Source organism: Schistocerca americana, chromosome 5, assembly GCF_021461395.2.
Source record: "Schistocerca americana isolate TAMUIC-IGC-003095 chromosome 5, iqSchAmer2.1, whole genome shotgun sequence".
NCBI lineage: Eukaryota > Metazoa > Arthropoda > Insecta > Orthoptera > Acrididae > Schistocerca > Schistocerca americana.
Genome location: NC_060123.1, coordinates 483,627,321 through 483,652,269, shown reverse-complemented (window position 1 = coordinate 483,652,269; position 24,949 = coordinate 483,627,321). Strand labels below are relative to the sequence as shown.

The following is a 24,949-nucleotide window of genomic DNA, read 5'->3' as shown; positions in this document are numbered from 1 at the left end:
ATGTTAGTGAATAAGATAAATTCAGTCTGTGTTTTCTGAAATGCAACTAATTAATTATCCTTGTTAAAGCAATGGGACATTACTTAAAACTCGAACTGAGCTGACTTTTGCAAGTTAGGCAACCTATATATATTGTATTTAACATCCATTATAGTAAAATTGAGATAAGTTCAGAATAGTGTGATATTGTTGCTTGCAAAGGCTGGATAAAATTCACAGCAGTAGAGTAAGATTGCAATGTGCGTTGTTGTTTTTGCTGAGATGTCATGATCAAAATATTGTTCTGTTTGTCAAAGTTGTGCATCATATTAATTCTCATGTCACCAGTCACATCAAGTAGCAAGCTGGCCTAGCTCTAGTTCGTGAAAGGATCCATTACACTCATTGACAGCTGGATTTTGTTTCCAAGGATTCTTTTGGCTTCATTTAATGATTGCCTCAAAAATTTTGGCTTTTCCTTAGGATTGGCTGGATGGTGCTGCTGCTTGCAGTATACCGGATATTTAATTCTGTAACTGCCTAGCATTTGTGAAATTTGAACATATCTGTGATAAAATCTCACAGAGAAAGCTTTTGATGACACAGCTTTAAATTTTGCACTGTCTGCCAAGTGTGTACCAGTGATTGATTTTATTAGTTCTATTGAACAGGCTGTTTTTAAACTACCTCTTTATGTAGCAGAGGAGGCTAGGAATGAAGCATGTCATGTCTTGAATGGAGCACAACCATCCAAGAGCAATATAACAGTGGCTGAGAGGGCTGCTTTATATTAACTTAGAATTGATCCAGATATTGTTATTTTACTTACAGACAAGGGCAATGCCATAGTTGTGTTGGAAAAGCAGGATTATGTTCAAAGTCTGCAGTGTTTACTGTCTGATTCAGCATAGTGTAGGCTTTGTGCTAACCCCACAAAAAGTGGTGAGAGAAAGACGAACAACCTCCTGAAGAAAAGGTCCTTGTCACAGGCAATTATCAAGAGTCTCAATTCTTATTGTGCTGTTCCCCCTAGCTTATATGGCATCCCTGAGATCAACAACGAAGGGTTCCTCTCCTTCCAGTCATGAGTTACTTTGGTGCTCCAACATACTGTGTAGCAAAACAACTTACTACTCTCTTGTGCCTTATAATAGGTCAATGTGAGCAGCACATTAAGAACTCAGTGGATTTCTTACTTTGATTAGAGTGGATGCATTTCAATGACTTTGATATTCGAGTAAGTTTTTATATGGACTTTCTCTTCACTCATGTTACTGTGTCTAGCTCATTACAGTTGATTGAGTAAGGGTTGGTGCTGGATCATGATACCTATTTCGACATGTGTTGACTTCCACTTACTTTTCATTCAATGACCAGAACTATGAGCAGACAGATGGAATTGCAATGGGAAGCCCATTGTCACATATCATTGCCAATTTGTTTAGCTCGCTTTCTGACTGTATTTTTATGGTGCCTATCTGTGACTCAGTTTCTCCACTGTATTATATTTTAACTGATTTGTTAATAAGCAGAGCACTCACTCTTCATGGGGAAGGAAGTACTGAAAGCAGAATACAAGGGCATACTGAAAGTGGATAATGAAAAGGAGAAATAATATGGTTTGATCTCACATTTTAGTATATTTTAGTATAATGACATTTAGTCTGTTGCCTTTATATGGTGATGCTATCCTCATTCAAAACCACTGCTGCTCTTGCTTAGTCATTCAGATTTCATAGCAGCATGTAACATGTTAGAAAAATATTTCTGTATATTTAATTCTTGGAGATAGGCAAATAAATATTTATAAGAGTACTTTATAGTGAATAAAAAAATAGGCTTTGATTTTGGTTTCTCACCTCCTTCACTTACTGCTGAGGTTTGTTGGCAGGTTCAGTAATCATCTGATGAAACAATCCTCTAATTTTTCTTTTTATTTGACCTATTGTTAGCTCTGGCCGCTGGCGACACAGAGCAACAGTCCCTACAGACATATACGTTAACATCAAGTTAAAGTGGCAAAATGTAGCTGACTGTTAAACACAAGAAAGTTATCAGATAGATACATAATTTTATTAGCTCACAGATATAGCTTTTGATAAGTTGGTTCATGTAATGTTAACACAACACATGATTATACTACTTGTTTTGCTTTATCACTTTTTTGCTAATTTTACAGTTATCCTAATTTCCATATTCTTGGGTATTTTTCCCACATAAAAGTACAAGAAACTATCCTATATTTTAGAACAATTATTTTCCTTTTCAGAAAGGATAGAGAAGTAAGGTGCGGGGGGTAGAGAGAAAAGACAGGCCACCCAGACCCCAGGTTGACAGGGACCCACTGTGGTGTGAGCAACCTGCACTTCCATTCTATCCTTTCCCAATGTGCCACCCATTCTTCCCTGAGAAAGGAGCTATGGACTGGAAAGTTGCAGAGGTCACACCACAACACAAGAAAGAAAACAGAAGTAATCTGCTGTATTACAGTCCCATATCGTTGACATTGATTTAGGATTTTGGAGAATATGCGAAGTTCGAACACTACAAGTTACCTTGAAGAAGAGAATAAAGTGATGAATGGTAGTCATGGGGATCTCAAATTGATTCTATATTTATAGATTTACAGGAGGCTTTAGACACTTTTCCTCCCAAGTGACTTCTAATCAAATTGCGTGCTATGGAGTAGTGCCTTAGTTGAGCAATTGGATTTGTAATATTCTGTCAGAAAGGCCACAGTTCATAGTCACAAAGTCACCAAGTAATATAGAAGTGATATTTGGTGTTCCCCAAGGCAGTTTTATAGGGTCTCTACTGTTCCTTATTTACATAAACAGTTTAGGAGATAATTTGAGCAGCCCCCTGAATTGCAGGTGATCTTGTTGTTTATTATGGTAAAGCTATTAGAATATCAAAGCTAATTGCAAAATGATTTAGGCAAGATATCTGTATGGTGAAAAAATTGGTGATTGACCCTGAACAACAAAAACTGTGAGGTCCCTACTACTAAAGCCATCCATTAAATTTTAGTTAGAGAATAAATGACGCAAATCTCAAGGCTGTAAATTCAACTAAATACCTAGGTATTACAATAACAAACAGTTTGCATTGGAATGACTACATAGAAAATGTTATGGAGAAGATGAACCAAAGAGTACATTTTATTGTCTGAACATGTAGAAGATGTAACAGATCTACTAAAGAGACTGCCTACACTATGTCTGGAGTATGACTGAGCAGTATGGGATTTTTTTTTTTTTCCAGCTAGGCTTGATGGAGGTTATCGAAAAAGTTCAAAGAAGGGCAGCCCATTTTGTAATTGCAAAACAGAGGAGAGAGTGTCACGAGTATGGTACATAAGTTGGGGTGGGAATAATTAAAGTAAAGGAATTCTTCGCTGTGGCAAGGTCATTTCATGAAATTTCATTCACCAGCTTTCTCCTTGAAATGTGAAAAATTTTTGATGATGCCCATGTTCCTATAGAAAAGTGATCATAGTAATAAAATAAGAGAAATCAGAGCTTGCTCAGAAAAATTTGTGTTCATTTTTATCATGCATTGTTCAAAAGTGGAATGGTAAAGAAGTAGTCTAAAGGTGGCTTGATGAATCCTCTGCCAAGCACTTGCGTATGAATTGCAGAGAAGTCATGCAGACATAAATATACTTGAGAGTTTTTGATCATCTGTTCAGTAATAATACTTAGTTACTCACAGTTTGGATTTCAAAAGAGTTACTCTACTGAGACAGCTATTTATATGTTCGCTCAACACATCATAAAACTTTTAAAAGATAAAATATCACCATTTGGGATCATCTTTGACTTACACAAAGCACTGAATTGTGCCAGTTACACTATTTTATTTGATAAATGAATCATGGGACGAATTACGTGGTTCAGCACATGTCTGGTTTAATTCCTATTGAAGAAGTAGGGTGTTGAAAGTTCAAGTAATATGAATAGGGACACAATATAGTCTGGATGTGGATTAATTTAATGGGCATTCAACAGGATTCAGCCACATTATTTTATTTTAATTATGGGGAAGAATTAGTACCTTTTGCAGATAATATGAGCTTTATTAACAGACTAAGCAAAGAAGCATTAACAGGGAGAAGAGAAAGTTATGTTTCAGTTTTAAGAAGAAGTTAAGCTACATTCTGATGATGGAAGCAGATGGAAACTTCAATGGTGGTTGAACTTGTGCAGGAACATATGTAAGTAACAGTCTGGACTTTAATTTTTACTTAAAGTGGGATTCTTTACATTCCTAGATTTTACCTTCTCCAGTTTCCTCATGATGTTGGGATTAGATACTATTGTAGTACTTGGTAATGGATTGAGGGCTAAACCATAACTCTGGTAATGTCCACTGACTGTATTTTACCAGGGCATAAGGCCCCATGTGTCAAGTCACATGATGTAATTGTTTGGGTATGCCACCAGAAATGGCATTATGCCAGCCAGACAATACCTGACTCAGGTAGAGGAAGCCTTGGATACTGCGAAAACTTGATAATTTCTTAAGGATAGTTCAGAATAGCCATAAGGTTTTTATTTTAAATATGAATTGTATTGAGTAAATGTTTTAGGATGAGTAAGGATGATGGGAGTAACATGTATATCAGTAATTAAACATAGTTATCATGTAGAATTAAGGCCATGGTTTCTAAGTGTAAGTCAGGAATATTAGGAGATGTAATATGGAAAGTTTGACACCTAGAGAAAATAGCTCAATAAAATAAGGTTAAGCCATAGTACAGCACTGATGAGTTAGAACAAGAACAAAGAGTCCCAGTGGTATTGGTTGATCAAGTCTTACTGTCTTCATGTCATGTGGCAATGTCTCAAAACAGAAAAATGCATGATGCATCATTGGCTGTGACATTCTCAATTAAACCACTCTATGTCCCTTGAGAAGCAATTTCACGATAGTGGTAGATCTACCAACAATTGCAACTATGAAAAAGATCTGATATAGCGGAAAAGTCTATCAGATGTTAGGATGATGTATAGAAGTGCCTATAGCTGGGAAAATTATAGGATTATTGTACAGTGCAGATAGAGCTGGTATAGTGCCTGTAGCTGGGTCAATGGTATCAGAGAACTCTTGAAGTGATGCCATTGGATAAATCTCCCAGAGTGAGAGGAGTTAGTAAAGAATTAATAAAACAAGAAAGAAGTGGTAGGTTATCGAAGTACAGATAGATCCTCTAGACACAATATCTTGAGAACACTGCCAAAGCAAGGTTACCATGGCTCACTTACAGTTGTAAATAATTTTTTTTCTGAATTGCTAAGGTGCAAAAATACGGTACAAAATAACAATGTGAAAATCATAAAGTTCATGCAAGCGACTATTGCCAAACAATATGGCAGTGCACATACCATTCAGTTTGTGTAGGTCAGTTTTGCTCCTGACAGATTAAGGAAGTGCTTAGCCCATAGTACATGTATTCTACTTAATAGTTGTTAGCTATAGGTACCAAGTTATGAGTGTATACTTGTAGAAGATGATACAATGAGATTTAGATAAGATGCAACCAGTTTGTAGTGCTAGGAATCCATCTTGACACCTATTCCTCTCATGTAGTGGAGCCAGAAACTGCTGTTCAACAAAGAATTTACTGCCCAAGGATGGAGCAAAGCACAAACCAATGCCAGTGACAATAAAAGAAGTGTAAATAGTGTAAAGAAACAAATGACACTGTGAGTAAAGTAGAAGATAGAAAGTATAATTACTTTTAAATGTATCAGAACTTATGTTGCAGCCAACTTACAAATGGGAATCCAGAGGGCTGAATTTTCTTAGAAGAAGAAAGAGTAACAGCATGAGCCATAAGCCATAGCCAAGTACTGATTCTAGAACATTCACAATTGTGTCCACCAGCTGCAGTCATTGACTTGCTAACACAGCAGGAGTGAGGTGTGTTCGTGATACCTGACCAGCATGAGTCAATGCCTGGGTCACTGACCACCCTTCAGGAAGTTTTTGCAGTTCAGACCACTATCACGTCATTATATCCACACCCAGAACAGTCACACCTGTTCAAGACATTTCTGCCTGACAAAGAAACACAGCTTCTTCCAGGTGGTCAACACCAGATAGTGGTATTTAAACCCTCATCCCATGAGCAGCCAGTCATCAGTCCAGAGGCTGGGAAATGTTGTGAGGCCCAATTCATGGCAGATGCCATCGAACAAGCCATCAGCATGGCAGGGCCATGCACCTCACATGCAATGTATCAGTTATTGTCATGGGATCTACTGACACAGTCTTGGGGCTTATGCGTGCAGCAACCACTGCCACCACCCTATCCATTGCTGGAGTCTACAGCCCAGGGTTCATCTCTGTGGGCGACACTGTCTGCCATGGTGCCAGCAGGACACCACCAGTTGCAATGTAATATGCCTTTCTTGTGTTGTTGATGGCCGCACGCTTCCAGCCAGGATCTATCTCTGCCGCAGATGACTCAGTGCTCTGCATATCAGCAACACCAAGCTCAGCATGACACATGCATGCAGCATGCTGTTTGCTTTGTCTACCTTGCCTGCCACACGAAGAGGAAATATTATGAGCACAACATCAAGCCACATCAGAATCAAGGGCTCACCTGAATGATTGTCCAAGTCTGAGAGAGTAATAAAGTACTTTTATATTCACTGTTTGTTTCTCTGCAGCCTGTGTCAATGCCCTCATGTCTCCCTCACCTGCAGGTCCCAAGTGGGACTTGAGCACCTCCTGATAAACACCCAGACAGCTCCCACAACCCAGCAGCAGTCATTGCACTACCGACTCATTACATAATGTCTCTTCCTGTTCCATTTGCATGTGGAACGCAAGAAGAGTGTCTACTCTAATGTGTCTGCGCATGCTATAAATAGTTTGATGTTATCTTCTTAGTTGTGATGTGGGTGATACATAGGAGGCTGTAGTACATTCATAGATACCTCAGTTTCACTGGTTTTTGGAAATGGGTTTTATGTGATAAATGGCATCAACCATCAGCCCAGTGCAAGCATCTCGCATTTGCTGTGGTTCAAACAAACATGTGACCATTCATGCTGCCCCTCTTTGTATATGTTAAATATTCCCTATTAGTCCTATTTTGTATTGGTCCCACACACTTGAGTAATATTCTAAGATGAGTTGTGTGTGTATTTTGTGAGCAGTCTCCTTTCTAGACTGACTGTATTTTCATAACTGTGCAATTTTTTCATCTGCCTGACATTGTACCTCTCAGATATCGTGGTTTTGTGAGATGTCCATGTGAGGCATATGAGCTGATAGTCATGCTGATCTCAGGTATTTGCCAACTTTTTTTTTCATTCATTCACACATCATGTTCGATATGTTTATTAATAAACAAGAGCTTTCAGGAATGTGCAATGAGTCATGTTCTGCATGAACTAACAGAAGCAGTCACTGCAGGCTATTTTTGTAAAGTATACTAACAAAAATTTACTACTAATGATGATGTAATTATGGGAATAGCTTCTAGATTATGTTATATATGTATATGTATATTAGGAGAAATGCGGCTACTATGAAAGGTGTAAAAAGGCGCTGCTCATCCTCTTGAACTACTAAGGTGCTGTTTTCATCTGATACTTAGCAGAGGCAACATCTGTTCAATGCAAACATTAAAGTTAAGCAAAATTTACGTCCCTGAGTTCACATATACTCATAAATAGTAGAAGAAATGACTAATAAGATTTGAATCAAATTAATCACAATGCATTCCTCCTGCTAACATGGTTTCCAAAGGTTAATGCAATTGATTATGATAATTGACCATCATTGGTTAAGATAAATAGCATTTCACAAACATGTTGAACACAGAAGATATTTCAAATTTCGAAAAAAAAAAAAAAAAAGACAAGTATGTTAGAGAAATGTTTATATGTATAAGAAGCTAAATTTGGAGGGATTGTGCTGAAAATGATGAAAAGATTGAGATACACAGAAAAAGCACCTTATACGTACCTGCAATAATTTCCTGGATAATATTCAGTGTCTCATTTAGACCTGCAACACAAATAAATTTTGTTAATTCTATAAATAGATGTACCTTTTATTATGCTTCATTAATGTGTTTCTTCTTTTCTTTGTTTTTAATGTTTTCAGAGTTTTTAAAATTATGATAATTTCAAGTTAAAAGAATCAAACAATGGAAAATCCAGGATAGAATGTAACAATACGAGAGAAGGAAAGTTGCTACTCACCATATAGCGGAGATGCTGAGTTGCGATAGGCACAATAAAAAGATTCACGCAATCATAGCTTTTGGCCATTAAGGCCTTTGTCAGCAATAGACTCATATACACAGATGCACACACACACACTCACGCAAGCGCAACTTCCCACTCGTCTACAGTCTCAGAGAGCTGAAACAACACAGAAAAGAGATAGAGTTAGATGATAGATAGATAGATAGAGGTAGAGAAAGAGAGAGAGAGAGAGAGAGAGAGAGAGAGAGAGAGAGAGTGTGTGTGTGTGTGTGTGTGTGTGTGTGTGAGAGAGAGAGAGAGAGAGAGAGAGAGAGAGAGAGAGAGAGAGAGAGAGAGAGAGAGAGAAGTTGGAAACTGCATTATTGATGTGAGCAATTGCCCAGATGATTTTGTTAACGTCAAACCTGATGTTAAGTGTGTTACATCACATAGAACACGTAGGAGTCTTAATGCCTTTAGTGGCTACACTACATTTGACACTGACATCAGAACCGTGTGAACAGCCCACGAAGATCAAGTGCACTCTGATAACAAAGATGTAAAAATGCAAGATATGACTTGACATCATGCTGTTAAAAGATCGTAAAACTGTTCTCCAGCTGGGTGACAGGTAGTGTCAGAATTTGTACAAAACCGCTTTAATTGTGCAAATGAAATGACCAGGATACTTAAAACTGTGTGGAGCTATGATTTTTTATTTTTTTATTTTTATTATTTTTTTTTAGGTGAGAGTGTTCTATCAAAGAATATTATATTATCATTGCTGTCATTATTTTTATTTTTGTGGTGGCATTGGCAACTTATAATGAACCTTGAATGTGCAGTAAAGCTTGACATAAGGAACATCACTAGGGATTTGCCACATTCAAATATGATGATTATGATGCTTTCAGAGTAATAAACCTACGTGGCTGAAGTGAACTGTTGTTTGTGAAAATGTTGGGAAGACACACAGGAGAACGGGATCCTTGCAGGTGATGTGACTGGCACATCTCCTTTCCCTTTGTTACATCACATTCATCTCATTCTGTACTAAAAACTGCTAGTAAAAGGTTTCTTGTACAGTGGGCAAGGTATCTGCATTGGCAGGTTTAGACATAGGTTGAAAATAGATTTTGTACTTGTAGCTAGACAAGAACAGCACCCAGCATTGTAGGCATTGTGCTGCCTTGCCAGGCAAGGAACCATGAGGATTAAACAAGGAAAGCAAAGGTTTATGTTCAGTAATAAGGTGAAATACGGAGCGATATGAACAACATTATATTTCTGGAGAGTATAGACTATGGCAAGCTCCTCTTTTCCCAACTGAGAGTAATGATGCTGGGCTGGAGTGAGAGATTTAGAGGCAAAAGCTACAGGTTGTTCAGCACCATTGGCGTATTAGTGTGCTAGGACCAAGCTGAGGCCATACTGTGCTGCCAACACTATGTGCTGGTCCAGAGAACACTTGGCTAAACAAGGAGCTGAGAGTTGTTTGGATTACAACATTTGAAAAGCACATTCATAATCTAGGCTTCAGCAAAAATGTACATTCTTGCATAACAAGGCATGCAGTGGGTTGGGCAATGTGGCCGACTCTGGCACGAATTTGTGGTAGTAGGCTATCTTCCCTAAGAATGTCTGGAGATCCTTCATGGACGAGGGACGAGGCATAGATGTCACAGCAGAGATGTGGTCTGGCAGAGGATGAATTCCATCCTGTGAGACCTTGAACCTCAAATAAACAATAGAAGGTGGAAAAAACTGAGATTTTGCAAAGTTACACTTTAAGCCAGCAGACTGTGAGACGGAGAACAAAGTGCACAATTTTTTCAAGTGTTCAGCCAATGTGGACCCCTTGCCAACAATATCATCCTTATAATTAATGCAATTTGGGACAGGCATAGTCAGTTGCTCTGTAAACTGTTGGAAAGTAGCAGGGCCACTAACCACACCAAAAGGAAGGTGCTAATACTGATAGAGACCAAAAGAAGTATTCAAAACCAGAACTTGCCAAGACTCTTTGTCCACAGGTACCTGCAGATACGCTTCAGACAAACCAATTTTTGAAAAGTACTAGCCACTCAATATTTTTGCCAACAGTTCCTCCTGGTGTGGGAGAGGATACACATTCATAATCAGTTGCGTGTTGGCAGTAGTACTGAGGTCACCATAAAGGCAAAGTTTCCCCGATGTGCATGATAAAAATGAGGCCGAGCTGTGGATTTCAAAGAAATATGAGCAGAAAAATTTGTAGCACATCCTATGAAAAAAAGTCCAAATTCTTCTCACACAGTGTTTCCAATTGAGGATGAAGCACCTGATTGGACACATGGTGAACTGCATTGGTGATAAAAAATCCATGACAGATTTTCTTGGCAACAAAACACTGGAGAGAGGTTTCTGTTGCTCTCCCTTTAGGTTGAAAATATAAGGGAAAATATAAAGAACTAGGTAGATGTGGGTTAGGTTCAATGGTAAGATCATAGTTCATCCTAGATAAAGGGATGGGACAAAACAAGAGTTTGCACAGACAGGATTACTAAATCTTGGAAACAGTACTACCCTTCACTGGGGTTGTGAATGAGTTCATAACTGGCCATCAAATACAGAGGTACACAAATATTCGACAACTTGCCAGAGCACGTTGAGTGCATACTGTGGAATCTTCACAGAAACTCTCAAAATAAGTATTTTAGGTTATTTTATAATTAATATTAACACTATAATAAAACAATTTCTCGAGTTAAATCATTTAGTTGTATTATACTTAAGAAAAATATGCTTCTTTGACTTTTATCCACATTTTGGAGACAATGGCATGTACAGAATATAATTAATGTAATGTAATATACTGGAGCACAAGATCCCACTCAATTCTATTGAGTTCAAGGAAATTGAAGCAGGGTAGGCGAGTTGGGGGGGGGGGGGGGGGGGGGGGGGGGAGAGGTTGTGGTTGCTAGTGGCCCATGTTATATAATAGGTAGTAAAGTCCTTTTGCCTACACACTCAGCAACTGGTTGCTGTTCATCGCCAAGACAGACCATTCATTGTATCCATTCGTGCATTATATCAGAGTGGGGGTTGTATTCCATATATAGAAAGCAATGCAATGAAAACATGTATGCCCATAAATGACATGATTAGTTTGAATTTTGGTCATAGCTTTAATGTTGTGTGTTGTGACAGTTGTTCTTACTGTATGTACAAGTCAGGTTTTATGGTACAAATAATTGCAGAAGTGTAGGTGGTCATCGTGGAATGTTCAAAAAGTATGTTGTATAAGTTGATAAGACTAGCGGAAGATGGCAGTGGGTGAAACAGGGAGTACGTGAAGGAGAGAGAATCTTATTTGATGGCTTCACTTGAAAAATTTGTAGCCTTAGTGGAGTAATTACTGAAGCAGTCAAGGCCTGGTGGTACTGGGTAATGACTGGAGTGCTCCTGAGTTTCCTGGGAGTAGAACTATACTGGCAAGAGTGTGAAACAGGGAACTTGTTTTATGGAAATTTAACAATTATTCTCCAATATTCTATAATAACTAATACTTTATTATAATATATTTTTGTTTATTTATGTATGTATCTAATCACAGTGTAAGATAAATGGTTCTTGTATTATTTAATTATACACTTAATGAAAACTTCTTAAACTCTATTAATGTCACATTTATCATGTGTCAATATAGGTTTATATTGTCATGGAATGTGCTTTTTAATGTTTATGACATGGCTGCTAAAATTGCTATTCCAGCCTCTACATCGTGCTCATTATACACCATTACCTCCAGAATCACCCGAAGCACAAGCACTGTGGTAATCTGAAATAAGGGGCAAATACAGATGAAATGAAGCAGAAGAAGCATAGAGCATCAGATGTTAGTCAGCTCAAATGAGGAACACAAAGAAAGCATCATAGAGACATTACACCACCATGCAAGCTGCTGATGAAGTTTAAAAGGGGTCACATTGTGCTTGGAGACAGGTAGGGATTTTTCTACCATCTAGTATAGGTCTCACTATCAAAGGAGGATATATAATGAAGAATAAAAGTAAGTAAAAAATATGAAGACAATTGGAGGACAAATTTCAAGCTGTAGTGTCAAAAAACTAGGTTTATTTTAAAAAAGCACAGATCAATAGGATGAAAGACAAAAGATGAAAATAATTAAATGGAGAACAACAAGCAGAAAAGATTGGGTGGATAAGGGAGAAATGGGGAGGGGATATAGTGATTAGGCAGCAAGTAGTTTTATTCTCTGCTTTGTGGATTAGTCTAGAATACATGACACTAACAGCACGAAATTACTAAAATCATCCAGTCTCAAGATTTGGATAAACATTACCATAATATAATTTCTCTCATAGATATTCTGATGATTTGGGAAGTGACTGGGATAATTAAATTTCATTAGTTTAATTTGAACTCTGGATTTGTAAATCTCTAAGATAGCACATGATTGGTAGCTCCTTTTTGGTGGCATTTCCTTTGGGATTTTCCTGTGCTGAATTTGTTCTAAGGAAAAAGTTCATTTTGGCTTATCTTAAGCCACACATCAAGAAACGTTTTTGTCTGTTTTTTTTTTCATACTTTCATGTAGAGTGTATTGTTCATTTTGTTTATTTATTGTTTTTTTCATTCTTTTTACAGAGATAGGGTGCTATTTAGTCTGAGCTTTGCCATATTTTTTACATATTTAGAGGAAAACATATTTATTACCTAGCATGTTTATATGCAGCCCACGCAGATTAAAATGGAACTTCCTAAGTCTCTTTGTTTCAAAATTAAAAGCTTTACACATTTGTTAAAACTGAATTTTCCACAGTGGAGGCAAGCTTGTCATTTGGTAGCATGATGTATAGTGGGAGTAAGAACCATGGCTCACAAAGCACTGTCTTCAAGAAGTCAAACTTGCACACTGTATTGCAAAATGAGGAATTAAGGTGCATGCCAGAGGGTAGAGACAGTAGTTTCATTTATACCACATTTACAAAATAAAATGGAAAGAAATCAGAAGTTTTACCTACAATAACCCAGTGTATATGACTTTAAGTGTAAACTGAGTATAACTGCAGAAGAATTCAAATTGTTGCCAATTCATCAGCATTTGGAACAATCATAATTCACAGAACATTGATACTCACTAGACTCTAGTGATGATGGTGTTGGTGGCAGGAAATTAATATTTGGTAGACGTTGTGATCCCTCTGGAGCAGCTGGATTCTGTGCAGGAGCAGATAACCCCAAACGAGAAAACATGTTAGGATCAAAACCCATACTGCGAGCTGCCTGCATTAATGGAAGAAACATTCGTGGATCTGTCATTCCCCCATGAGACGGTCCACTTTGAGAAACATTTCTTGTTCCTGGAACATTATTGCTACATCCTGCTGAGGTACCAGGCCTGTGCTGCATTCCTGTTGGTCTGGCTTCATGAGATGGATCTGCAAATGTTACAAGGAAGTTATGTAACAGAATTATATGCAAAACTGAAAGTGGGCACTGAAAGCAAAAATGCCCAACTGCGCATTTATTGAGAGAGAGTTTGAGGAAGAGGGATTTTCAGAAAATGAACAGAGAACGTGTTTCAGGAAAAAGGATAAGAGAAAGCTAGTGCACTTCACAAAAGAGCACTGCATGATATCTGACAGACAATGTTCATGTGATGCCTGTTAAATATGAATGTTTTTGTACTTTCAACATTGCAGCATAGTCAGCAATTGTGATAATCTAATATATAAGGAACTATCAGCCTCGATTGCGGTAATGAAACCAACCTTTACCCAGGTTTCAGCCCAAATAGTTGAGCCTTCTTCAGAAGGTATACCTGAATCTGTAATTTGTCTAAGAGGGCATGGGCTGTCTTAGTTTTATTTCTAGACCATGCCCTCATAGACAAATTATAAATTCAGGTATATCTTCTGAAGAAGGCTCAATTATTTGAGCTGAAACCTAGGTAAAGGTTGGTTTCATTACTGCAATCGAGGCTGATAGTTTCTTATATATTAAATATGAATGTTGGCTTCATCTTGTTTCATCTCTTGTATTTATTGGTCATTAATCACCACTAACATAAGTGAAACATGATGAACTCACTGATCCCACTTGGATTGCTGACAAGCTGTACGATTTTTCATGACTGGTTTACAAGAAACAAGAACTGACATTTTTATTGTGTTTTAACATATTTAGGATTGTATGTTCTGGAGTTATGTCTGACAACATGTGACACACTTACTGATGTTGATCTTCCTTAGACAATATTATTTTAATAATGTTATGGTATGATCTACATAAACAATTTAGATTGTTTGCAAATGATGCTGTCATTTACTGTCTTATAGAGTCATCAGATGATTAAAACAAACTGCAAAATTATTTAGACAAGGTATCAGTATTGTGTGAAAAGTGGCAGTTGTCTCTAAATAATGAAAACTGGGAGTGACTCAGATGAATATAAAATGAATCCATTAAATTTTGGTTTCATGATAAATAACACAAATCTAAAGGCTGTAAATTCAACTAAATACTCAGGGATTACAATTAAGAATAACTTGAGTTGGAATGATCACACAGATAATATTTTGGGTAAAGATAACCAAAGACTATGATTTATTGGTAGAACACTGAGAAAATGCAACAGATCTATTAAAGAGGCTGCCTACACTATTATTGTATGTCCTCTTCTGGAGTATTGTTGTGCAGTGTAGGCTCCACATCACATAGGATAAATGGAAGACATCAAAAAAGTTCAAAGAAGGGCAGCTCATTTTGTACTATCATGAAATACTGGAGAGAGTGCCACAGCTATGATATTGTAATTGGGATGGCAATCATTTGAATGACAGCTTGCTTTTTTTGTGGCAATTTCAATCACCAACTCACACAGAAAGATTTAAGTGTTAGTTTTTCCCATGCGCTGTTTGAGAGTGGAACGGTAGAGAACTAGCTTGAACGTGGTTCAGTGAACACTCTGCCAGACACTTAATTATGAGTAGTGTGTAGATGTAGATGAAGTATTTAGTCTTTAAAGTGGTTTGATGCAGTTCTCCATTAGTTATTATCTTGTGTTTATCTGTTTATCTCTGTATAACTGTTTCACCCATTTATATGAATGCGTGGCGTCTGTTCTTTCTGCAGAAAGAACAGCCCCCGCCAATTCATACCCTTGATTCATCTCAATGGGCAATTAATCCACAACCTTCAGTGTGGACACACATTTGTGTTAGGTCTCTGGCAGAGTCTAAAATTAGTGAACATGGAGGATATGGGTGGGGATTATGAAAAGATGGGAATGTGAGTGGGAATGTGAGTCAGCTGGAGAGGGCGCCAGATAGTCCATGCATTTGCTATAAATACTGTGTCCACATGGTGGAGTGGTTAACGCAACTGCCTAGTAAGCAGGAGATCCTGAGTTCAAGTCTTGGTCCTGCATATGTCTTCACTCATAAACACTGATCCAGCATGAAGTTCCGACGCTGCTGATATCAATAGTTCCTTCCCTTTCCTTTCCTTTCTCTCCCCCTCCACCTTCATTTCATATAATACTACAACCATGACTGTAGCTAGAACCTTCGTAAAACCTAGGATTCCATATTTGGACTGGTGAGAAGATAGAATTGATGAAAAAATTAAAAGATATGTCTATCAACAGCACTGAACTGTTTTTGATACGGGCAGAGAACAGTGGATGCTTTGCTTACGATATGTACCCATCTTGGGTGGAGCACTACACTTGCTCCAGGACATGAACTATGCTTGGAGCGAGAATGTACCCATCATTGAAGGCAATATGAGAGGGGCTGGGGATGTGTACAGATATAAGCCTCATGCTTGCCCATCACCAAAGTTTTTATCAGTATACTTGATGATGTGGTTTTTTGTTCACATAAATTATTAACCAAGATCCAGCCCTACACCTATGAATTAATTTCTCTTATGAATAATGACTATTCTTTCAAGAACTTGATTCAGAAATCAAATATTGTTTGTCTTTTTGACTGTTTAACTCAGTGAGTTTCAGTTCTGTATGTGATCGCTGATTTTGGCAATGAAACAGTCAGAAAGCTCCCTTAGTTTACATTCAAATAATGTCATATGGAATTCCAGAGGATTTTCAAAAGTAAGTTACACATAATTAAGGCACGTCAAGTAACTTCTATTGAATGCTGCACTACACTTCAGACTGGTATAGATACCGGAAACTATTTTTTGATGTATCCACCAAATCTTTGTAAACGATTGTTGGAACATTCTACCAATTATTCTATTACTCAACAATAGAAATCTTCTCCTTGGTAACAGAGCCACTTGAGAAATTCTGTGTGAACATGCTTATTATTGGAAAGTATATGAATGCTGTGAATCAGTTGCTTGATTGCCTGAACATTATTGTCTGTGGTCGATGTTAATTTCCTCCCTTCTCAATCAGCATCACCCATGTCTGTGTGGTCTTTTCAAATTATTGGCACCATTTCAATAGAGCTGAACATGCCATTGCATTTGGTCCATATACTGCTAAGATTTCACAGTGAGTCTGTGAACAACTTAGATGTTTTGCCAACAAGAATTGTACTGCCCTGCTTATATTTCAGCTTTAATGTATGTACCCAGATGCTTTGCCGTTTTACTCCCACACTTTTATACTATTACCTATTGCAGCAGAATGTTGTCTGTAGGAAACCCAGAACATGTACCATCTTCTGACAATGCACCACTCTTGTTGCACAATAGTCTTAATATGTGACAACATGTGTAACTTACAGACAACCTGTGATTGGCTTTTGCACCAGGCTATAAAACTCTATTCTGAATCCTAGATAGGACTAGCATATATATTGATTTTTTTTTTACTTCTAGTATTGTGGTTGTGAACTTCAGAGTTCAGTCTAAATTCACTCTTGTCATTAACCACAAATAGACCTACCATTAAGCAGTATATGTTTTGGCATTTAACCTCACTAATTACCTAAATTCAAGAACTGAAGATTTATGTTAGCTGCGCAGCTGGCTGCAGTGTTCATTGTAAATGTGCCTCTGTTGTTGTGCTTGTACATAACTGTTTCACTATAACAAATAGACGATAGTTTAGCATAGCCTTCAGCTACGTCATTTGCTACGACCTAGCAAGGCGCCATTATCAGTTACTATTGATATTGATTCATGTACCGTCAAGACCGACATTCTTCATTAACGGATTAAAGTTAAGTATTCCACCAGCTATGTCCGTTTTCCTAAATTCTAATTTCCTTGTCCTGTTCCAGACCTCACGCCAGCCTGCGTGAGCTAAAACGCGTGCCTTTCGGCCTCCTCTAGTAACCCGGTGTTGGCTCTCCTGCCAACCACAACAGTACTGACATAAAAATGCAGTAGGAGATAAACAGCACCTATTTAATATAAGCCAGGAAGGCAATTAATTTCCTGCTAACTATATTGCCTTAAGTTTAATACAATAGGTGCTTTTCTTTGTTATATGTAACTTGACTTGTTACACTTGCTTGAAAGTTTGCCTTCTTTGAAACCCAAATGAGCAAATTAAACTTTAGCTGTGAACTCTGCTGCATATCACAGTCCAAACAGTAATTCTGGAAAAACGCAGTGGTTTCGCTTCACAAAAATTGGGATTTTCAGTACGCAAAAGTCACAAGCTTTGTTTACTCATGAATCCATTCTGGTGGTAGTATGCTTCATCTACAAGCCAGATGGAGGCAACTTTGAATCTGTCATTATCTGTCTGCATGAGAATATGATATGCAAAGTCAGCCCTTCATTGTATAAGAGGTATGAGTATGACCTGGTGACTGAATTTTGAATAGAAACATGTGTAGATTGTTTGTCAGTATTGCTCGTGTACTGGAACACTTCAAACTAGTTTCTGCTTTTTAATTCTTTGGATGGATTTCTTAGGATGTTACTCAATAATTCAAAACTCTGGTGACCTTTTTTCAGGAGTAACGACAGTTGACTTGGGACCAATAAATCATCAGCCATGCTGCCTGTCCATTTGAATTTTGTAATGCGTTTGCAAATGGTTTTTGCATTGGGTCATTTTGTACCATTAAATCTTGTTTGAAAAAAGTATCTTGCTGCCAGAACACTGTATTCTAACAAATGATATTCCAGTATCAGAAACACGTGTGGCTTAATCAAATACATGATTTCAGCATCTTATGTCAGTACGATAAACTTCTCTCACATTTCAGTGGTGAAACTGATGATTCTAGGCTTTGGATTACTAGTTATAAGCACTGCATATAGTGATTACTGTGCCATCTGTAAACAGCTTTTGTAACTACTACATCGAAACAGGGAGAGGGGGGATGAATAATGATGATGATAATAATAATAATAATAATAAATGGGGTGCATTAGATGTAAGTGGAGGCCCACCAGAGTGGATTCCATTCATGTAGTATGCTACCAAAATTCTGAATTCCTCTCACAAAGCTGGATTTTCCCTCTGTGCCCCATTGCAGACGGTTAATGAAGGCTTGAGCGCATAGAATAAGTTCACAGATATGTGAGTGGCTTGAAGACTTCTTAAGTAATAGAATCAAGTATGTTGCCGTGATGGCGAGTGTTTGTCAGGTACAAGGGTATCATCAGGAGTGCCCCAGGGAAGTGTGATAGGACCATTGTTTTTGTCTATATACATAAATGATTTGGCAGACAGGGTGTGCAGCAATCTGCAGTTGTTTGTTGATGATGATGTGGTGTATGGTAAGATGTCAAAGCTGAGTGACTTTAGGAAGATACAAGATGGCATAGAGAAAATTTCTAGCTGGCATTATTAATTATTTTTCTAGCTCTACTCTATAAAGTACTGGCCCTTTCCCTACTCCAACAACTGGAGGAAGTATCTGGTGCTCCCCTGACAGACAAGGAACCACTTTGACACTTACCATGAGATGTATTAATTTGCAACACAACACAATGTGGCACAACAGTAACTTTGCTTTCGCTACATTCTCAAGGTTCTGTATTACATCACCGAGCTTGATAACAGGTCGATGTCAGCTGACTTCTACAAACTTCGCTGGTCCATAACTAGAAAGCCCTCTTCATCTCTTTGTTAATAGACTGTAGTTAGGTATATTAAAGTTAATCATTGTCATGTGGTTGGGGAGTGCAGAGAAAAGTGAGTAAATTATTTTTTATTGAATTTTGTTTTATGATTTCTTCAGTTGTGTAGTTCATGACTTTAGGTTCAGAGGGTTGGTTTTTATTGCTATGTCCTATTTACTTAAATAGCTTAATTTTTCTCCGTAGATAAATTTCACAAAACATGGCAACAGTACAGTGTCAATTATTTGAAGTTGGGCTTCCTTCTACCATTGTTGGACAAATGAGCCTATGTGCCTTTTATGCAACAAAGTGTTAATCAATGATGTTATGAAACTACCCAAGCTGGAGAAGGTGTCACACTGACAAAACAGCTCAAGATTTGCAATACTTTCAAATATTTAAAGAAAAGCTTCCAAAGAGACCCACTGTTGATGGTATGTTCATTTCGATGGTTTGCAGGCATCTTACAATATCTCCCCATTTATAGAAAAATCTGGAAAACTGCATGCTACTGGGGGCAGTTAATTTTGCTAGCCACTGAAGAGATTTTAAAAACTGTTCTACACAAGCCCACTTTATGAAATTCTCAAAAAAATTCCTTTGAGCAAAAACACAGTTCAAAGATGTATTGATGGAATGAATTATGATACTGAAAGCACCTTGTATAATTAGCTGCAAAAGACCTATTTCTCCATAGAGTTGAATGAGTCAACTTTACCTGGTTATTAACCATTGTTATTGGCATACATTCATTTTGTTATGGACCAGAAATCCATGATGAACTGCTCTTTGTGAGAATTGTGACAACAGACACTCAAGTTGAATCATTATTTAATGTTATGAAAGATTACGTCATGGAAAAAGTGATCCCTCTGTGAAATAGATTAGCAGCAGCAGATGGAGCACCTGCCATGTCTTGACACTATCATTGAGTCAGGGCCAATACGAGAATATTTTTCCACACAAGTGGCTTATCATTTGGCACCCCCTCTCCCTTCTTATCCCTTGTATGCTTTCACCCATGTCAGTTTTCACTACTAATTGTAAAACTTATTGTGTCCAAATATTGCATTTGCATGCCCATGTGTCTGTCTCACCAAGGTGCCCAAAGCAGCCACTACTAACTATTATGTTTCCCTTATAGAAATCTTACACTTGTTGTGCATCTGGAAACCCTCTCAACTTGGTGCCTGAAGCAGTAGCTTGTGTCACTTGTGCCTTAAATCAGCCCTGCCTGGATTTATAAGCTATTTTAAAATAATGTACCCACATTGCTTGCAGTACACTGAGTCATCCATCAACAACGTACAGTTGCTAACAACCTGAGTGGTTGGTTGCATCCGTCTCTTCAACTTGTCATTAACACAGTACACAAAATTTGAGACAACATTGAATTCTATGTTATTTGCTCAATTTCTCAAAGAAAATGAAGAGGACTAACTGATTATTCCTTCACAGTGAAGTACAATGGCTGCCAAAAAAAAACTTACATTTGACAGACTTATTCTCACTATTGTAGACTGTTTTAGACTTTCTGAATATGAAAGACCCAATTTTAAAAGAAAATTCAATTAAGGGGAAACCAGGTATTGCTCATTTAACAGAATTGTTTACTAGATTTAATGAGGTTAAGTTGTGATTACTTGGTAACTATCTAAATTAGATAAAAACAGAGTCCACCATCTCAGTTTTCCTTGTCATAATTAAACTAATGAAGCAAAACACAGGATGATGTGAATTTTCTCAGTTTTCCAATTTGCCACAGAAAAACTGCTAGGATGATGACATTTCAACCTTTGTTCGATATTTAAATGTCATTCTCACAGACTGTGAAACTAGGTTTGAGGATGGTTTGACTGTGGGAAGACCACAGTGGATTATCAATCTGTACATTGATATTGAAGAAATGGATGTAATGTTACAATAAGAACTGACTGGAATAAATACTAATGATGAACCCAAGATGTAGGTTAGAAAGTGATGTCAGCAATTCAGGCTTGAGAGATGTGAACTTGTTACTTATCCTGTATTATGCATTATTTGATAGCCTTTCCATTTTCGTATCTGATTGGAAGTGGTTTCAGTGTTGTTGCCAATCTTGAAACAGACTGAAAGTCACTGACCAAGGAGATTTAAAATTAAACCTAACCAAACTGAAGCATTTATGTATTAATTTTAGTAGATTTGTGTTTTGTGTCATTTAAATTAAGAAATGAATAAAACTTAACACAATCTAAAATGAATTTTCACTCTGCTGCAAAATATGCACTGATATTAAATTTTCTGGCAGATTAAAATTGTGAGCTGTACTGGGGTCAAGTCCCAGTCCAGCACACATTTTTAATCTGCCAGGAAGTTTGAAAACCTATCCTGTTTCTAACTTTTTTTGCTACGTTTATAAAGCTAAACCTATCAAAGTGATTATCATTGTATTAGCTGTCAAAAATATATTTGAAGTTGATGAATTTCTAAAGATTCAATATATGAAAGGCAGGGGTCAATGCAAAGCAGAAAGAATTGGCATGTGGTCTATGAGGGAAAAAAGTCTGGAACCTCTGTTGTAGCCACTGGTCCACAATCTTTCACAAGACCTGATGGTTCCATGTCTTGAGCCATTGCTACTGAGAAAAGATCGCCCCAGGTCTGCAGTTCCTTAAGTCAACACAGCTACTGTACTGGCTGTGGCCTTCCATGGAGATAGCACCACCACCTATTTCACACATGCACACTGCCTTGAGCATGCATGCTGCTGGGTGTTATGCTGAGGTAGCAGCCTGTGCCTGAGTGAATACACACACCATTGAGACACCATTAATAAGGCTGACACCATTTGGTGACTTTTGTGGGCATCCATCAACAGTTTTGGAACCCAACGAGCACAAAGTTTTTTGTAGCCTAAATGTTCAGTAATGATACAGTGTACAACAGATCTTAAAACTTCCAGAATTTCCATAGACAAAGCAGTTACGGTGAACCTACAATTTTCTCTAACCATTCTGTCAACTCGTTCAACAATGTCGGCTGTAATGACAGAATTGCGTCCTTGGTCCCCTTCATCATGCACGTCATTTGGCCATCTTTAAATTTTTGGCACCATTCACGCACAACACCATCAGTCATGAAGTTATCACCGCACACTCAGCTCATTCTCCAAAGAATTTGTGCTGTACTATTCCCTTCTGCTTGCAGAAGCTGAATTACACTTCGGAATTCACACTTGGCGGGAGCAACAATGGCGGCAGCCATATTTACATGGCTGTAGTGCAACGCAGACTGATACCCTGAGGTTGGCAATGGTGGAGGGTGTAGTGCGAGAGTTACACAGTAGCCTACAGCGCATGTCCACTTTCTGTCACTTGCGTAGCTTCTACACTAAGCGATTGGAGATTGAAAAAAGAAAACGGCCCTTGTAGAATGCAACCCACTGTCCCATACATACCATTCTGCCACAGAAGTGATCATCCTGGCTGATAATGATGCTCACATTGCCAATATCATTAATAATGTTGCACACATTTATCATTACATTTGATGTCAGTAGATAGCCAGTAACAACAAGCAATGTCTAGGGACAGCAATCAGCAGCATCATTTCAATGTCGTCACTTGAAACAGACTATTTTTTACTTTTTTCCATATTATTGCAGTGAAAATGTCTAATCGTATGTATTGCAAGGTTGGATGGAAGGTTCAACTGGTGAAAATGGACTTAGTTGTTCAAGTGAGTGACTTTAGGGGGCACACTAAGGAACAGATGGTGGTTTGCACCCAGATAGGTGTGTACAACAATTTGTTTTGAGTATTGTGGACCTGGTTATTACACAATAGAATGTAGAGAGTGCTCATGGTTGATACCGAGATGTGAAGATTACAGGTGTCTGTAGCAAGAAGTATAATGCTAGTATTAATATTAAGTCCTTTTCTATTCTATTTTCCTATTTTTATGGGCATAGGCTTTGCAATGAGTGTGCCAGGGATAGAGAAGGCTATGATTATGGAGGTGGCTCAGACCTTTCTGAACCAGATGATACAAATGCAGGCAAACATCATGGACTTGCATAAGCAGTTAGATGCAATGAGGGGGACAGATCCTCATCCGTTATCTCAATGCTTATCCTAGGTGCTAGTGCCACTAAGCTAGTTTCTCCTTTCGTTGATAAAACAGGGGAGGATCAGTTAGCACTTACAGACTACCTGTTTGTAGCCCCAAAGCTGGGATGTTACCCAAGGAACAGTTGCTGCATATGGCCAAGTCAGATTTGGTGGAAGGTGCCAAAATGTACATGATGTATCATGAAGAATTGAGGAATGCTCACACATTTGAAATTCTGATGACAGGCTTATTGCAATGATATAGGAGGAAGAATAGTAATAGATATTACAGGAAAAAAATTGAATTATGTGTCACAAACAAGGGGAGTCAATTGAAAGTTTTGTGGAGAGGATTAGGAAGCTTAAAGTTAATATATGAGCTAATGGAAAGAAATGATACAAATATGTTCCTACTGAAAGAGGAATAACAGAAGCATTAGATGCATTTTGCACTGTTTGCCATTTAATGTACCATAAAAATGGGCAGAGCTTCCTAAAGACCTAGCTGCAGCCATAAGAATGGCAACACCATCGGAAGAAATAGAAACAGTGACTCGAGTCTGTGATAAGGGAATTTTCTTTGTGGAAGACAAATTTTGCCATTGTGGATGACCAAGCCAAGTACGATGAGAGTGCTGTCAACTGCAGTGTAGTAAATGTGGGTGAGTAGGCCATCGAGAACAAAACTGTAGACAGAAGTCTAATAAGGGGCGTGGTAAGGTATCACAGAATGGGAATGGTAACCCACTGTTAAACAACAATGGGGTCCAGTGGCATGCCCACTAAATTTTAACACACCTAAAGTGTGTGCAGAAGTGGAATTTTACTTAATTGGTTTAGTGCGTGGAAGAGAATATAAGTTTTTATTGATGTAGGTGTATGTGGACCTCATGAGAAAAAGGAAGTAGGGTGCACTACATCATAGGTTATGTACGGTGGGTGGTAGAGAAGTGCATTAGCTTGGGTGTCTGGATGGAGGCAAAACAATTAAAGGGATGCCTGAAAGTTTTGACTCATAGAGAGGAAGGTTACTATGCAGTTGTAGGGTTAGATATCTTACATGAGCATCATACTAAAATGGACCTCAGACAGCATGTAGTAGAACTAAATGGGGCATTGTTCTAGCTGGGGAAATCTGCTTTCTGTGCCACACTGCACCAAGTTCATTGCTCATGAAAGAGGAACCAATTAGATTGTATGCATGGCCACTAAGGATTAATTTGCATGATAAAATATTACAAACCACTAAAAGAGAATGATGAGTTACCTAAGGCAAGGTGTTTTGTGCACAGAAGTGTGGTATGTGTACAGGAGCTGGCCAGTGAGCAGGTAGTGCCCATCAGAATAGATAACTTTGCAACCAAAGACATGGACTTGTCTGAAGGATTGACAGTTGCCAATTTGGAGATTTTAGAGGAAGATAATATGGATGGGATAAATTTGTACTCTGCACAAAAGGATATAGTTTTTGTTGTGATTACAGATATTTCAATAACTGCACAATTATGGATGCTTATCCACACCAAAAAATAATGGAAACTGTGGATAATTTGAGGCAATGCATTTAATTCTCTACCACAGATATAAGAAGTGGCTATGATAGGT

At 37.9% G+C, this 24,949-nt stretch overlaps 1 protein-coding gene across 1 annotated transcript in view; it reads right to left on the bottom strand.

Annotated features, from left to right (window-relative positions):
* LOC124616173 (transcription factor SPT20 homolog) overlaps positions 1-24,949 on the bottom strand; it is a 39,092-nt gene that overhangs the window by 3,250 nt on the left and 10,893 nt on the right. Inside the window, exons 4-5 of the mRNA XM_047144455.1 lie at positions 13,334-13,633; positions 7,966-8,007 (exon numbers count right to left, since the gene is read on the bottom strand). Of these exons, the coding sequence (XP_047000411.1) occupies positions 7,966-8,007; positions 13,334-13,633 (342 nt within the window). The remainder of the gene's footprint in view (positions 1-7,965; positions 8,008-13,333; positions 13,634-24,949) is intronic.